The sequence below is a fragment of the Lissotriton helveticus genome, chromosome 7 (assembly GCF_964261635.1).
Source record: "Lissotriton helveticus chromosome 7, aLisHel1.1, whole genome shotgun sequence".
Classification (NCBI taxonomy): Eukaryota; Metazoa; Chordata; class Amphibia; order Caudata; family Salamandridae; genus Lissotriton; species Lissotriton helveticus.
The window spans coordinates 1,199,047,865-1,199,065,925 of NC_136068.1; the positions used below are offsets into that span (position 1 = coordinate 1,199,047,865).

General features: G+C 47.1%; 1 protein-coding gene across 1 annotated transcript in view; it reads right to left on the reverse strand.

Moving 5' to 3' along the window:
• Positions 1-18,061, reverse strand: part of ATAD5 (ATPase family AAA domain containing 5) — a 440,833-nt gene that overhangs the window by 127,554 nt on the left and 295,218 nt on the right. The window contains exon 18 of the mRNA XM_078654387.1: positions 8,574-8,638. Coding sequence (XP_078510513.1) covers positions 8,574-8,638 — 65 coding nt within the window. The remainder of the gene's footprint in view (positions 1-8,573; positions 8,639-18,061) is intronic.

Below are 18,061 nucleotides of genomic sequence, written 5' to 3' on the forward strand. Positions count from 1 at the left end.
GCTCACATATTGTATGACACCAAAGGGAAACCTGCATTTATGTCAAGCTGGGCAAACGTCCTCGGAATAAGTGCCTTCCCTGCCACGGAGTGCTTTGGGCTTCTTTAATTGATAGGATTATGAGCCTTTTCTTTTTCTTATCTCTTTGTATAACCAATTTCAATGCAGTATTCACCCTGAGGCACTCACTAGGGTGGAAACTTAGGGGGCCGGAAGGGGGATTGTAGTGTTTTTCTCTTCTTAAGTAGGGGTACACAGTTGGGGATGGAACTCTATAGGGGGTAAAAGAGGTTCAGGGTTATAGTAACCAACATATCCCTTCTATTGCTGAACTAATTTGATAACTGTAACCCATATTTGCGTAAGGATTTATGTCATTGTATTGCTTCTTGTTGATTTGGGTAGGTGGCCCTTTTGCTGCTTAACACCTGAAAGTTCAATAAAAAGATTCACACAAATAAAAAGGTTGTCCACAGACTATTCCTCATAACTGCAATAAACTGCGACATCAGTGGTAACGCCCTCAAATGAATCACCTTAAACGGTCCAGTCCAACATATTCAGTTCTCTTTAATGTCTATATGGTACTCCTCACACAGGGGTAGAACTGACTCAACAGTGGAAACCATACGTAAGTCAGCAAGGATTAGTTACTTACCTGTAATCCTAGTTCTCTTCCAGGGGTATCCTCATCAAAGTCATAAGCATTAGAATATTCCCGCCCATGCGCGGGACCCCGGAAACAATATATTATATGTGCCCCACATATATTATAGACATATATATAAATATATATATATATAAAAATAAGCAATTGCAGCCAAATAAACAATAGAGCTGTAATATGCAGTGAAGAATTTCCACAATACAGTGAATTCTGTATTAGAAACATGAGAAACAACACCAATGCTTGTTTAGAAACTGTTTTAATGCTCAGAAAACAGTAGAAATCCTCATAACACACTGTAAGCATATACAGCTCCCAGGCTGCATTGCAAAATCCCAGTCTAAAAAGACTGAAAAGCTAACCTGTAGCTGAATGCACTAAAACTGACGCTGTGCCTTTAAGGCACCTCTGCCCCTAGCTTCCCATCATGCCTCAGGGGTTACAGTTAGGTCAGTTGTTCTTTTCGGAGACTGAAAACCAAACCATGGTAATAACAGGTTAAAAAACATCTCCTATTTAATAAACAAAGTCCTTTGCCCGGGGAGGCGGGAGGGGTGCTTATGACTTTGATGAGGATACCCCTGGAAGAGAACTAGGATTACAGGTAAGTAACTAATCCTTCTCTTCCAGGGGATCCTCATCAATAGTCATAAGCATTAGAATAGAGTAGCGAGCCTCACCTCATCCCTGCGGGCAAAGGAATCAACAGATAACATTTATATCCGTAGGCCCAAAAATAGGCCTTATTCTACCCAAATAGGTTTCTCAAGGAGGCTTGCCCTACTTGAGAATCCGCTCTGGAATCAGACTCTAGGCAATAATGCCTTGTAAAGGTATGGACTGATTTCCATGTCGCAGCCTTGCATATTTCTGACATAGGAATGTCATGCAAAAAAGCTATTGTGGCTGCTTTCCCTCTAGTGGAATGAGCTTTGGGTGATTGCAACAAAGGTTTGCCAGCCAGCTGGTATGCTAGTTTGATACAAGAGACAATCCATCTGGAGATGGATCTTTTGGCTGCTGCAAACCCGGACCTCATTGCACCATAATTGACAAAGAGTTGGTCTGTCTTTCTGGTGTCCTTCGTTCTTTCTAGGTAAAACTTTAGCACCCGTTTAAGATCTAACGAGTGCAACGACCTCTCAGCTGGGGTCGATGGGTTAGGAAAGAACGAAGGAAGGGTAATCGTTTGATTTATATGAAAATCCGATACCACTTTTGGAAGAAAAGAAGGGTGAGCCCTCATTACTACTCTGTTGTGGTGAAACACAGTGTAAGGTTCCTTGGTGCAGAGTGCTTGAATCTCGCTAACCCTGCGCGCAGAGGTTATTGCCACCAAGAAGGCCGCCTTCCAAGTGAGATGCTGCAAGGAGGCCTTGTGTATAGGCTCAAACGGTGTAGACATCAGTCTGGAGAGAACCAGGTTCAACTCCCAGGGAGGAGAAGGATTTCTCACAGGGGGATAGACCTTCTTTAATCCCTGAAGGAAATCCTTCACCACCGGGACCTGAAAAAACGATGTTTGTGTAGGTGATTTTCTGTACGCTACTATGGCAGATAGATGAACCCTAATAGAAGCGTATTTCAACCCTGATGTCGCTAAGTATAGGAGGTATGGTAGGACTACCTCTTCTTGCCCTTTGGTGGGATCAAAGCCATGGTCCTTACACCAAATGAAAAATCTTTTCCACTTGAACGCATAAGACGTCCTTGTGGAAGGTCTCTTTGCCTCTCTTAAAATATTCATACATTCCGGAGGCAGATTTAAGTGTCCATATTGCAAGACCTCAGGAGCCATGCAGTCAGGTTCAGCGACTGGAGGTTGGGATGCAGGATCCTCCCGTCCATTTTGCTCAGCAGGTCTGGCCTGCACGGCAGCCGTCTGTGTGGACACAGCGACAGATGTAACAGGTCTGCATACCACCATTGTCGCGGCCAATCCGGAGCAATTAGGATCATGTCCATGCTCGATCTGATGAGCTTGGCCACCACTTTCGGAATCAGTGCCAGAGGGGGAAAAGCATAAGCGAACATCCCTGTCCACTCCAGCAGGAGAGCGTTCCCTTGCGTCCCTGGCCGGTGGAACCTGGACGCGAAGGCGTGGCATTTGGCGTTTTCGTCGTCCGCAAATAAGTCTATGTCTGGACGACCCCAGCAACGGAAGAGTTCTTCGACCACTTCGTCGTTTAGCACCCAGTCTGGCTGATCTTCGAAGTGCCTGCTGAGTGCGTCTGCTTTTGTGTTTAGCTCGCCTGGAAGGTGCACTGCCACCACCGACAGTCCCCGAGCCAGAAGCCAGTGCCAGATTGCCTGGGCTTCCAGAGACAGAGGGCGAGATCGAGTTCCTCCCTGCTTGTTCAGATAGAACATAGTTGTAGTGTTGTCCGTCTGAACCAGGACTTTGTCCGTTGTTATTGCTGGAAAGAACGCTTTGAGCGCCAGATGAACTGCTCGAAGCTCCAGCATGTTGATGTGGTATGTCTGAAGGTTGGTCGACCAGCGACCCTGAATCTGAAGATGACCCATGTGAGCACCCCAGCCTTCTAGAGATGCGTCCGTCACCACAGACAGCGAAGGAAGAGGTTGCTGAAAAGGGACTCCCTGCAGGACATTCCGAAGGCGAGTCCACCACTGTATTGAGGTCAGCGCTGCTTGAGACAGGATGATTCGATCCTCCCAATCTCCAGTCGCTTGGTCCCACTGATCCTCCACCGACTCTTGTAGAGGCCGCATCCTCAACCTGGCGTTCGGTATTAGGAAGATGCAGGACGCCATAGAGCCCAACAGAGACGCTACGTCTCGCACCTATGGACGAGGAATCTGAAGTAACTTTTTGCATTTTCGTCCCATGGAAGAAAGTCTCTCTTGCGAAGGAAACGCTCTTCCTAACTTTGTGTCTAGAACTGCTCCCAGATAGTGGATAGTTTGTGTGGGCTGCAGGATCGACTTTTCTGAGTTTACATGGAGGCCGAGCCTGTGTAGCTGTTGGAGACACAGGTGACAGTCTTTGGTGGCTTGTCGAGGAGATGGACTCTTCAGGAGCCAGTCGTCTAGATATGGATACACAAAGAGACCTTTTTTGTGTAGACACGCCGCTACCACTGCCATGCACTTGGTGAAGACCCTTGGTGCGGATTTGAGTCCGAAAGGAAGCACTTTGAACTGGTAATGCTTGGACCCTACCAGGAACCTCAAGTACTTTCGATGACCTGGTGTAATAGGAATGTGGAAGTACGCGTCTTGTAAATCCACCGAACACATCCAATCTCCGATCTGTAGATGAGGACATATTTGGTGGAGTGCCAACATGCGAAACTTCTCTTTGACCACCACTTTGTTGAGGAGTCGAAGATCCAGAATTGGTCTGAATTTGCCTTCTTGGTCTTTTTTGGGAACAAGGAAATATCTTGAGTACACTCCTTTCCCCCTTTGGGATAGGGGTACCACTTCGATTGCGTTTTTCTTTAAGAGGACGCTCACTTCCTTTTTGAGGAGCACTAGTTGGTACGAGCGAGACTTTTTTGGAGGAGCCGGTTGTGGTTTTTTCCTGAAACGTAGCGCATATCCATTGCGCAGTATATTCAGCACCCACCGATCTTTCGTGATGCTGACCCACTCTGCCAGATGATGTGCAGCACTTCCTCCCACTGGAGTGGGTAACGGTGACAGAGGAAGCCACTGCTCAGGCCTTGCCTCCTCTAGGTGTGGTAGAGGACTGATTATGCCCGCCTCTACCTCTGCTTGACCTTCCTCCTCTGTATTGCGGCTTTCCTTGCGGCTTGTTTTGAGACCATTGAGGGGTTTGAACCCTCTGTTGGCCTCCCCGGTTCTTGTTGGTCTTGAAGCGTCGTTTGAACGGTGTTTTCTGTTTCTCCAGACCTACTGCCTTTACTGTGTCTAACTCGGTCTTCATCCGGGCCATTTCCTGATCGGCATGCTCCCCGAAGAGTGAAGATCCGGAAAAAGGCAGATTGAGGATGCGCTGTTGGGCATCTGGCTTGAGCCCAGTTAAACGTAGCCAAGAGGATCTCCTCGCACATATCCCATGTGAGTAGTTATGTCCAGCTAGGAGGGCGTTATCTGCTGATGAACTAATCATTTGGTTTGCCACCAAACAGCCCTCCGTCACGGTCTCCTCAAAGTCCTTCTGGTCCTCCTTGGGCAATTTCTCTTTGAATCGTTCCATGGAGTCCCATAGGGCTCTATCGTACCTTCCCAGAAGGGCTGATGCACTAGAGACTTTTAGGGATGAAGCTGCTGTGCTGCATACCTTGCGTCCCCAAGAATCTTGCGTCTTGCTGTCTTTGTCAGGAGGAACTGACGAAGAGGGAGCGACCGTGTGATTCTTCCTAGCTGAGGCTACAATAACTGAGTCCGCTGCAGGCTCACCTTTAACAAAGATAGGATCTGAGTCAGCCGGCCTATATTTTTTTTGGATACGTGCCGGTACTGCTCTGATCGTTGCTGGCGTGAGGAAAACCTCTTTGATTGGGTCCATTATTCCTGGGACTAATGGGAGCAACGGCCTTGCATATGATTTGTGATGAAGAGTCTCAAAAATCACAGTAGTGGACACCTCTGGAGTGGTCATTTCTATATTCAGCTTGTGAGCACCCCTTTGCAAAACGTCCAGATACGTGTTGACGTCGTCCAGAGGGGAAGCTCTTGAGCGAGGACTGTCTGCCAGCGTCGGAGAGTAGTCCCCTTTCGAAGATCTAGGCGAAGATGGAGGGGAGGATGAAGGAGTTCTTCTACTCCTGTGGTGAAAACGCTCCTTCCTCACCGGTGATCTCCTAGGTCGTTCCTCCCTTCGAGGAGAACGTGATACCCTCTGATGTACTGGAGATCTCGATCTCTCAGTTCGTACCTCCTTTCTCGGTGTTCGAGATTTGGGTTGCTCCCTCCTTGGCGATCGGGAGACCCTAGGGGCATGCGACCTGTCCGCTCTTCTCTCTCGTGAGCGTGATCGCTCTGCCTCTTCTGGTTGCTGAAGAGGAGACGCGTGGATTGGACTCAGGTACCTTTGAAGTCTCTCTGGTGCCTTAGAATCCTTCCAATTACTCAACGGAGCATACCATCTTGGAGAGAGTCTTATATGTGAAGTGTAACCCCGCTGGGGATTCTTCTGAACCGGACTCCTACTCCTAGAAGATGACCCCGTTGACCCCGAGGCACTTGAGGAGGAATGGAGTGAAGCAGATTGTGTCACTAGGATTGTCGAAGGCACTGAAGGCGATCTCCGTCTCACCGGTGTTGGAGGACGTCTCAAAAGCCTTTCCCTCGACGTCGAACGCCTCTGCGGCGTCGACGGGGCGATAACCTTCGGCGTTGAATGCTTCGACGATGATCTGTGGTCCCTCGACGTCGATCGGTGATGATGCGCCGACGGCGGAGTCATATCCCTCGACGTCGACCGGCGTTGTCTTGCCGTCGACGGAGGTCTCGACGTCGAACGGCGTTGTCCTGCCGTCGACGGAGGTCTCGACGTCGAACGGTCTAGTCCTGCCGTCGACGGAGGTCTCGACGTCGAACGGTCTAGTCCTGCCGTCGACGGAGCTCTCGACGTCGGCCGACGTTGATCTGTCGGCGACGGAGATGTCATCGACCTGGCATGTGGCGACGGCGGAGGATCGGACATCCTCGACGACGAGCGCCGACGTGCCTTAGATGATCCCTTCCTCGACGTCGATCGTCCGAGGGGGCTCTTGCTCCTCGACGCCGAGCGCCTCCGTGGAGACGTCGACGGAGGTGTTACACTCTTCGAAGCCTGTCGACGTCGCGACGACGGCGAGTGTGATCTGTCTCTCCACGCCGACCGTCGCCTGGTTGACGGCGGCGGAGTTGACTTATGTCTTGACGCCGAACCTCTCGTCGACGGCGATCTCGTGGCTTCTCTCGACGCCGATCGTCGCCTAGTTGACGACGGCGGAGCTTTCTTCGACGACGGCGAACCTCTTTTCGACGACGATTTCCTCATCGACGCCGATCTCGACGTCGACGGAGCTTTTTCTCTCGAACCGTCCATCAGATGTCGTTTTTTCAGCGCCGAGCCCGGTGCTGAGGTTGATGGACGCTCTGACTTGCCTTTGGAGGGAGTTCTGGGTCTCTTTGAACTCTTCCTCTCTGCAGATCTTCCTCTCATGGATCTCTGGGCCAGACCATAGAGCCTGTTCCTCTCTCTGTCTTTAAGTGTTCTGTCAGACAGCTTTTTACAATGAGAACAGCCTTTAGGATCATGATCCTCTGGCAAGCATAAAATACAGACCTCATGAGAGTCCGTTTTTGCCTTCTTGTGGCCACAAGAAGGGCAATCATCAAATAATGAGGGCATCCTGAAAGGAAAACCTCACAAAAAATTGACTGCTAAGCAGTTATTTACTTGACTATGATGTGAAAAGTCAAAGTAAATCAAAAAATTGTTCTTTTGAAGATTTTCTGACTGAAAAAGGCAGAAAAGTGTGGAGCTGAGTATCCAGGGTCCTTCCTGAAGGAGCCGGAAAGAACAACTGACCTAACTGTAACCCCTGAGGCATGATGGGAAGCTAGGGGCAGAGGTGCCTTAAAGGCACAGCGTCAGTTTTAGTGCATTCAGCTACAGGTTAGCTTTTCAGTCTTTTTAGACTGGGATTTTGCAATGCAGCCTGGGAGCTGTATATGCTTACAGTGTGTTATGAGAATTTCTACTGTTTTCTGAGCATTAAAACAGTTTCTAAACAAGCATTGGTGTTGTTTCTCATGTTTCTAATACAGAATTCACTGTATTGTGGAAATTCTTCACTGCATATTACAGCTCTATTGTTTATTTGGCTGCAATTGCTTATTTTTATATATATATATATTTATATATATGTCTATAATATATGTGGGGCACATATAATATATTGTTTCCGGGGTCCCGCGCATGGGCGGGAATATTCTAATGCTTATGACTATTGATGAGGATCCCCTGGAAGAGAACGTCTAAATATTCATTCAGGTGATCATTAAGAGCAATAACAGGCAATCATAAGTAGATGCATCAGACCTGAATACTGTAAGACAAATACTGATAGTAATTCTGGCAACTCAAACACACTACCACTGAGAAAATCTTAACAGGCCCAACACCACTATCATCTCAAATAGGCATTCTCCTTGATATCGATCTGTTATGAGTCCAACAGGTGAAGATTGTCACAAACCTGGTTTAGCCTCCTATAGGTCCATCAAGGAATGATGCCCCTATTATTTTTTAGGTTCAAGGGTGCCCTGGTGCTTGTTGTGGTCGTCTCCAGAATTGATGACTTCAATGGAACAGATGATGAACTTTCCTGTGAAGAGGAGGGCTAAGCTCCAAAGAGTGCAACTTGAGGCACAATCACTACATCTCCCTCACACAGAAAATGCTCTACTAGCTCCAAGGAAACAATGAGTTACACTGAAGACATTCTGCCTTGTACATAATGCCTTCATGAACAGGCACCCTTCCAGCATAAAGGCTTGTTGGTGCCATACCAACAGACCGGATACCCATGATTAACCACACGCTATCTACTTTACATTCACCCTCCCAATACAAACATTCAGTTCTTTTGCCGAGTAATCACACTTTTCCTTTTGTAAATAAACAATTTAACAAATCATAAAAGAAAACTATTCTAAAAAGGTTTTTGGTCTGTAACAAAGCTGCCTCCTTTTGCATTTCTTTTACTATGTTACCAACGGTCAGCTGTTTTAATTCCAACTCCCACTATATCTACTCTTCCTCTAGACTCGTCCCTCCAAACCCTGGTAAGCAATTTGAAGTCATCTGTGGGCTGCATAAGCCCTACACGAAAATAAAATAAAAATTAGATGACACAATTTCACTCTCAGCGGCATGCCTAAATACACGTTCCACTTTGAATTGGCATTAAACACAACTTACTGGGGAAGGTGCTTTGAAACTGATTTCTTCAAAGGAGCCATCAAAGAGCAAACTAAATGTAGAATCTAAAAAAAAGAATTAAAAAAAATGTTTCAGAGGTATATCATATTTTTGAAATGTGCAAGAGTCCTTTACCACAACATTTTTTACAGTTGTTTCCCTCAGTGGTTCTGGCAAAAGAACACTATGTTAGAAAGTAAAAAGTAACATTTTTCTATAAAGTGTACAAGTTTGTGAATGCCAACAAAAGTAAGAATAGTTACTAACCTGTAATCTGTGGTTCTCCAGTATTGGTGTCTTTCATAGATTCACATGCCTGAATCATTCCCAGTCGTCGGAGTGGGAGTCCCACGGTACATAAAAAAGCAATAATATGCCATAAGAACATAGAAAAAACCTGGTAATAACCAACCAGGAAGTAAAGTAGCCCAAGCTACAGGAGAAAAAACTTCCACACTCATGACTATCCTAGTCATTTTGTATAGCCCAAACTGCAGCCAATCAGGCGACAGCACCCACCAGAAAGTTCTCCCCAGAGGCTCAGGCTCTCAGATTTTCTCGCACAGGAGTGATGGTAAACCAATCTAGCCTATGAGCCTCTGAGGGGAGGTGGGCGAGTTGCATGTGAATCTATGAAAGACACCAATACTGGAGAACCACAGATTACAGGTAAGTAACTATTGTTCTTCTCCAGTATTGGGGCGTCTTTCATAGATTCACATGCCTGAATCAGAGTAGATAGCAGTATATATCCATGCTTGGAAGACGCTATTTGTAGCATAAGTTTGTACATATGAAAAACACAATCATATAATAAAATGTCTCATTTCTAAAAGCATGAAATTTGCAGTTACAGGAGAATGTACATAATAATAAACGTGAATAGGCGTCTGAAAAGCAGTAAGAGGAGGAGGGAAACAGAGGCTCACCTTATCTGAAAAGATTCTGCAGAACTGCTTGACCCACTAAAGCATCAGTCTCGCTGGCTGCATCCAAACAATAGTGCTTGGTGAAAGTATGCTTGCTGGACCAGGTTGCTGCTCTGCAGATCTGCTGAAGAGGAACCCCAGCGAAAAGAGCAGTCGAGGAAGACACGGCTCATGTAGAGTGAGCCCTTGGAGTTGCCTGTTAAGGTCTTCCTGCTTGTGAATGGCAAAAGTCAATAGCTGCAGAGATCCATCGAGCTAATGTTTGTTTAAACACTGCATGTCCTTGTCGAATTTTTCCATAAACGACAAACAATTGATCAGATTTGCGTATTGCAGAGGTCCTTTGCAAATAGAACTTTAAACACCTCTTGATATCAAGTGAATGCAATGCCCTTTCCGCAGGGGATTTCGGGTTAGGAACATTTTTTCTTTAAATGACTGGCTCGTTCAGGTGAAAGTCCGAAGGCACCGTAGGCATACATTTTGGGTTTGTGCGGAGCACTACTGAATTAGACGTGAACTGTAAGAAAGGTGGATGGGCAGTGAAAGCCTGGACATCACTGACTCTTCTAGATGAAGTCAAAGCTAACAAAAGAGACACTTTCCATGTTAGAAATTTTAAATCCACTCTGTGAATTGGTTCAAAAGGGTGGCGCATGAGCTGCGCTAACACTATATTGAGATGCCACGATGGAGGTGGATGACGTACCGGAGGAAACATTCTGAAAAGTCCTTTAAAGAACTGCTGTATTATTCTTGAAGAGTAAAGAGAAGTGGACCCATCCTGACGATACCTTGAAATGGCTGCTAGGAAAACCTTTAGTGTTTCGTGAGATAAACTGGATCTTGCCAGGTGTAAGAAAAAAGGCAATATCTGATCCGGCCTTGCTTGAAAAAGGATGAATCCCAGCTGAGTGACACCAGATACAGAATCTTTTCCATTTAAGTCTGTATGTCTTTATCGTAGAAGGTGCTCTTGCTTTGGCTAGTACCTCCTTACAATCTGCAGAGATATTCAGATGGGCGAATTCAAGGTACTCCGGCGCCAAGCCGCTAATTTCAGAAAAGCCGGGTCCGGATGGTAAATCTGACCATCCTGAATGGAGAGGAGATTTGTTATTGGTCGAAACTGAATTGGTTCGCACTCTGATAGGAGAAGGAGCTTGGTGAACCAGTATTGTCGAGGCCACCTGGGAGCGATGAGAATCAGGCGACACAGTTCTTTCTTCATTTTTCGGAGAACTCTGGAACCAACGGTATCAGAGGAAAGGCATAGGCATATATTTGAGACCAGTTGATCGAAAACGCATTCCCCTGAGAGTCTTTGTGGGGATGCCAGCTTGCAAAGAACAGGCATTTGCTGTTCTTCTTGGTCGCAAAGAGGTCTAGATCTGGATGACCCCACTGTTGAAAAATAAGATCCACTGTTAGTTGAGGAAGTTCCCATTCGTGGGTGGACACAGTTGACCTGCTGAGGGTGTCCGCCAGAACGTTTGCAGTTCCCGGTACATGGACAGCCAAAAGATTGATTCTGTGTCGTATTGTCCATGCCCATATTTCCTGGGATTCTTGAGACAGACAAACCGACCGGGTTCCTCCCTGTTTGTTATTGTATTGTTTTGTATTATTGTCTGTGCGAACCAATACCGTGGCCCCTAGAATGATTGCGCGAAAGGACTTGAGGGCTAGGAAGATGGCTCTTAGTTCCAATAGATTGATGTGCCAGACCTTCTGTTGAGGGCTCCATTTGCCGCTGACCATCAGCCCTTGAAGATGTGCTCCCCAACCCTCGAGGGATGCGTCTGTGGTGATTGTGAAGTTTGGTGCGTCTTGAAGGAATGCGCAACCCTGTTGTAAACTTCTTTTCTGAATCCACCAGAGAAGAGCTCCTCGGACGCCAGGGGTGATTCGGATGAGTTCTTCGAATGAGCTGGAGACCTGCAGCCATTGCAGGTTGAGTTCTTCCTGAAGAGGCCTCATCCTGAGGCGGCAATTCGGTATCAAAGGAATGCAAGAAGAAATCATCCCCAGACTTGAACTGTCGGACTGAAACTGACCTTGATAGTAAAATCCGAGCCATGTCTTGTATCCTCTTTTGTCTCTCGTCCGATACGAAAGCTCGGACCAGTTGTGTGTCCAAGGTTGCTCCCAAGAAAGCTTGTCTTTGGGACGGTTCTAGCTGTGATTTGCTGAGATTGATGGAGAGACCCAGTGACTGGAAGAGAGACAGACACCGTTGGACATGGTTGTCTGTGTTTGCGCAAGAACTCGCCTTGATAAGGCAATCGTCCAAGTAGGGAAATATTTGTATTCCCTCCAGCCGGAGGTGTGCTGCTACTGGAGACAGGGCCTTCGTAAACACTCTGGGCGCTGAACGCAGCCCAAAGGAGAGGACCTTGAATTGAAAATCCCTGCCAGCCATTCTGAAACGCAGGAACTTCCTGTGACGGGGTAAAATGAAAACGTGGAAACACACATCGTGAAGGTCCAAGGTGGCCATGTACTCTCCTGCCGAAAGAAGATGCAGTATTTCTTGGAGTGATAGCATCCGAAACGTTAGCTTTTTCAAGTACTTGTTGAGGGCACGAAGATCTAGAATTGGACGCCATTTCCCAGATTTCTTCTTTATTAGAAAGAATCTGCAATAGAATCCTGTTCCTCTCTGAACCCGAGGGACTTTTTCGATCGCTCCTTTTTTTAACATCAGATTGATCTGGGAAAACAACTCTTTAGGATGAGCTGGAGGTGGGCCCTTTGGGGGAACATTTGGAGGAAACATTTCACATTCGAGGGCATGGCCCTTGGCCACAATGTCCAAGACCCACCTGTCTGACGTTTCTTACCTGAAAGTCCAGAGGACTTGGAGTGGGACAATGACTACTTCAGGCTCTGTGAATGGTCCCCGAACCTTCCTCTCAATCAGGACCTCAACTTTCACTGAGTCGCATACCGCTCCCTCAAAGCCTTCGGATTCATGAACAGGCAATCGGAGCACGGCGTCGTCGTGGTCGCGCTCGAGACACTACAGACAGTCGAGATGCGGGCCAGTCACCGACATCTGCTGTAACAGGTTCTGTAGGGCTTAAAAACTGTCTTTCTGGATGACCTTTCCTACCCACACCAGGAGGAAAACCTTGAATACGCTCGAAAATACGTTGAAAAAAATCCAGCCAGAAAATCACTGAGGGGTAGCTCTTCTCCAGATCAGCACTGGCGGTCACGGAAAGAAAAGAACTGTTGTCAGTGCGCCAAGGTGGCTCCTATATAGGTGCTGTTGATTTCACTTCTGGTGCAGACGCCGCCGACACGCAGAGCCGATTGACCCTACCTATCGGCGAGCAGGGGGTCCCCATTTATGACACCTGGGGAAATTCAAAGGTAAGGAATCTGCGGCTAGAAATCTCTATCAGATATACTTTTTTCTGTAACTATCTTTATGGCACATACTATATATACCCACGGATTCCTCAACTTAGGAATTCTTCCCAGGACCAGTCCGGCTCTGGAAAAGAAAACAAGTTACTTACCTGTAACTTTGGTTCCCCAGTAGTGGTAACTTTCATAGATTCCCATAGCTTGTCTCATTCCCCGTCGTCGGAATGGGCGTCTCGGTAACAAAAATAACATAGCCGTAGGTACAAAAGAGAAAGAAAAAGGCATAGGCCTCATTCCCTTTTGTAGCATATCCACCTCTTTTTGTAAAAGAGACCAAAACTAAGCCTCAGCCAATCAGAAGAGCCTCACCCCATAGAACCCTCCTGAAGGAACCTCAGAGCCTCAGCTTTTCGTAGCCGTTGTGTAACAGTAACCACATCTGCTGAAGGCTGAGCTTTCCCAGGGGAGGAAGGTGGGCGCATGGGAATCTATGAAAGTTACCAATACTGGGGAACCAAAGTTACAGGTAAGTAACTTGTTTTCTTGCCCCAGTATTGGAACTTTCATAGATTCCCAGAGCTTGTATCAGAGTAGCTAGCAGTAAGAAATAAAGCACATTATGTAACATAAATAAAGAAACATGTTTGCATCCGTACCATCATGAAAGAAGAAGTAAATCATATACTGAAATAACTTGTATCGACAGTAAATACAAAATGTGCAGAAAAAAAGGAAGGAGGGATAGTAGGGAAAGCTCACCAATTAGTGGAAGAGTTTACTCAGGACTGCCTGGCCCACAGCGGTGTCTTCCTGTGTCAAGGATTCCAAGCAGTAATGCTTCGTAAAGGTGTGCACACTGCTCCAAGTCGCAGCTCTGCAAATGTCTCTGATGTGTACTCCGGCGAAGAGAGCTGTAGATGAAGCCACGGATCTTGTGGAGTGTGCTCTAATCCTGCTGTCCAGCGGCTTACCCGCTGTTGAGTGGCAAAATAGAATAGCACTGGAAATCCATCTTGCAATACTTTGTTTTGAAAGTGGAAGGCCCCTGCAAGGACCACCAAAAGCAATGAATAATTGTGAAGATTTACGAAATCCGTTGGTGCGATTCAAATAAAAGTGACCTCTCCGCTGGTGTGGAAAGGTGAGGAAAGAAAGACTTGAGAATCACTGGTTCATTTAGGTGAAAGACTGAAGGCACTTTAGGTATGAACCTCGGGTTAGTTCTTAAAATCACAGTATTTCTTTTGAACTGGAGAAAAGGTTCCTGTATTGTGAGAGCTTGCAATTCCCCAATGCGTCTCGCCGATGTGAGGGCAAGAAGAAGAGCCAACTTCCATGAAAGAAATGTCATGTCCGTCCGATGTATCGGTTCAAAAGGATTCTTCTTGAGCTGTGCGAGAACTAAACTCAAATGCCAAGTAGGAGGCGGAGGCCTCACCGGAGGGTAGACTCGGAACAAACCCTTGAGAAATTGTTTAATTATTCTTGAAGACCAGAGAGAAGGTCCAGATGCCGAGCATCTGTAGCGAGAAATCGCTGCCAAGTGAACCTTTAGGTCTTAATTCTCATGTAAAGCACTCTGATACCTCCAGGTCTAGCCTGAGCTTCCTCGTCTCCTTGCTGTGTCTCCTACCCCCTGCTCCACCTCTTCCCTCCTTCATTCTTTGCCTGCCTCCCCCTATTTCATTCCTCTCTCCCTTGTATCACTTTCCCCCTGTAACTTTTACCGAACTACTGACCTCTGCCCTCACCTATCCTGGCACTAGTCCCTACCCTGTCTACCTGTGAATTCTCCCTCGTCATTTGAGATCTAGCTATTTTGTCTGATGCCCGATGGAGCTACCTGGTTCAGCTATAGGGGAGACAGGTCGGGGATTCCCTCCTTGGACGTCACCTACCCAGTCGATCTTTAGCCAGACTTCCTTTCGTCTCTCCTGTCGTCTCTTCCTGCATCCTCCCTCTATTTATGTCTCTCCTTCACTCCTCTCTGAATGTATTGTGACTGAACTATTTTGTCTGATGCCCGATGGAGCTACCTGGTTTAGCTATAGGGGAAATGGGCCGTGGACTCCCTCCTTGGTCGTACCCAGTCGGCCTTTAGACAGACTTAATTTAGTCTCTCCTTATTGTCTCTTCCCCTATCCTCTCTTTCTCACCTTCACTGTCCCCTCCCCTCTAAGCTCCATTTTTGCCCTCCATGTTCTCTAAATGTTTCCCATTGAGACCTAGCTATTTGGCCAAAGCCCGATGGAGCTAGCTGTCAGCTATAGAGGAGATGGGTTTTGGGTCTTCCCCTTCGACCGTCACCTACCCAGCCGGACTTTGGGTAGACTCTCCTTAGTCTTTCTGTTGTATCTCCCTCCCACCCCTTTACCCTGACCCCCTTCCCCTCTACTCTTCTCATCTCTTTTTCTATGTTCTTGTAATTGTTTGTCTAGCAACTTATGTAAATTGGAACTGATGTAATCGTGTAATTTTGTGGAACCTCATGTAAAGCGCTCTGATACCTCCGGGTCTAGCCAGCGCTATATAAAACTCTTAAAATAAGTCGGTGTCCGTCCGATGTGCGAGAACTAAACTCAAATGCCAAGTAGGAGGCGGAGGCCTCACCGGGGGGTAGACTCGGAGCAAGCCCTTGAGAAATTGTTTAATTATTCTTGAAAACCAGAGAGAAGGTCCAGATGCCGAGCATCTGTAGCGAGAAATCGCTGCCAAGTGAACCTTTATGGATTAATGAGGTAATCCTGTTTTAGCCAAAGACAAGAGATAAGGTAGAAGTTGATGAGGCTGAGAAGAGAAAGGGTCAACACCTTCCTTTCCGACACCAAATGCAAAATCTTTTCCATTTTAAACGGTAAGTTTTATTTGTGGAAGGGGCTCTATCCTGAGACAGAACTTCTCTTATTTCATTTGCAATGGGAAGGTTCATGAATTCTCGCTGCTCAGGAGCCATGCAGTCAGGTGCAATGAATCTGGATCCGGATGCCAAACCTGCCCGTGGGACATCGTGAGAAGATCTGGAATCGTACGCAAAGGAAGAGGAGGGACGAGAGACAGAAGGTGAAATTCTGTGAACCAGAACGGTCTCGGCCAAGCAGGAGCTATTAAGATCATCTTGCACGGTTCCGTTTTGATCTTCCTGATAAGCCTCGGGATCATTGGAATGGGGGGAAAGGCGTACACAAATGCTCTTGACCAAGCTATCGAAAGCGCATTCCCTAATGACCCTCGATGGTGAAGCCTGCTTGCGTAAGACCGGTATTTCTTGTTGGTCGTGGTGGCAAACATATCTATTGAGGGTTTGCCCCACCGTTGAAAAATCTCCTCCAAGACCACTTGGTTCAGTTCCCATTCGTGGCTAACTGACGATAGCCTGCTGAGCCTGTCCGCCTTTTCGTTTACAACTCCTGGTAGATGCTCTGCCTGCAGTTATATTCTGTGAAGAATAGCCCATTCCCAAATCTTCTGGGCCTCTTGAGACAACGGAAGAGATTTGGTACCCCCTTCCTTGTTTATGTAGTGCATTGCCGTGGTGTTGTATGTTCGGATGAGAACAGCCAACCCCTGCAGTTGTGAAAGAAAAGCCTGTAGTGCTAGCCTGATAGCTCTGAGTTCTAGGAGGTTGATGTGAAGAAGACGGTGCTGGGGCAACCAATGCCCGCTGACATGAAGATCTTGAAGCACCGCACCCCAGCCGTCCAGTCACGCATCCGTTGTAACCACTTGAGGAGCCGGAACGCGTACGAAGGATATACCTTATGAAAGGTTTTCTTGTTTTGTCCACCACAAGGCTGTTCTTCTCATTCCGAAAGTAATCGCCACCTTGTCGTCGAATGAGCCCTGAACCTGCCTCCGTTGTTTGTCTAGCTGTTCCTGAAGAGTCCGCATCTGCAATCTGCAGTGAGGTATTAGAGGGATGCATGAGGAGATCACCCCCAGAAGGGATTTGTAATGGCGTACTGAAAGACACTTTCTTCTTCTAAATAGCAGCGCCATGGATTGCAGTTTTTCCCGCCTTTCTATGGATGGAAAAGCCTTGTTGAGATTTGTGTCCAAGATGGCCCCAGGAAACGTGCTGGCCTGGATGGAATCAGAGATGATTTTCCCTTGTTGAGAGGAAGTTCCAAATTTTGGAATAGGTTCGTACACGCGTTGACTGCTTCCCTCGCAGCCTCCCTGGACGGGGCCTTCAGCAACCAATCGTCCAGGTATGGGAAGACCTGAAAATTATGTTTTCGTAGGAAAGCTGCCACCGGTGCCAGCACCTTGGTAAAGATTCTTGGGGCAGAGCGAAGTCCGAAGGGTAAAACCATGAATTGAAAGTGGCTCTTGGCTACTGTAAGCCGTAGAAACCTCCTGTGTGTTGGGTGAATGGGTATGTGAAAATACACATCCTCGAGATTGAGAGAGCCATAAAATCCCCTGGATTGATGAGACGTAATATATCCTGAAGGGAAACCATCCGAAAGGATTGGGAAATGAGATAGGTGTTAAGCTCCCTGAGATCTAAAATAGGGCGCCATTTCTCCAGCGTCTTCTTTACCAGGAAGAACCTGGAATAGAATCCTTTCCCCACTTGAGATAAGGGAACTAGCTCCACAGCTCCCTTCAGGAGCATCTGACTAACTTCGAGCTGCAAGAGACGCAGATGTTTTGAAGGAACGGCAGCAGGAGGCTTGGATGGTGGGATTTGAGTGAACTCCAAGGTATGGCCCTTTTGAATTATGTTGAGCACCCAACGGTCTGATGTTATCTGAGACAAGTTGCGGAGGTATTGTGACAATCTGCCTCCTACAGATGTTGTCATGTAGGTGGGTACAGCAGGCAGAGCCAGAACGCCACTATTGCCTCTTGGACGTATCACATTCCTGCGGTTCTGTTTCCCTCTGGTATTCGATCTAGAGGAAGTCGAGACTTAACCTTGCTTTTGATGATAGGGCTGACGATACGACTGGGACGTTGATCCATATGACGAGTACCTTTGCTGCTGGTATGAGCCTCTGTATGATGTGGTACTCCTGCCTCTGGCACCCCTGAAAGGCGCGTTCCGGTATTAAAGCATACCAAGAGACCTAGCTGTCTCTGTATCTTTCTTTATCTCTTGAAGGGCATCATCTATGTGTTTTCCGAATAATGCCTCTCCGTCGAAAGGGAGGTCCAAGATCTTATTCTGGACCTCCGGCC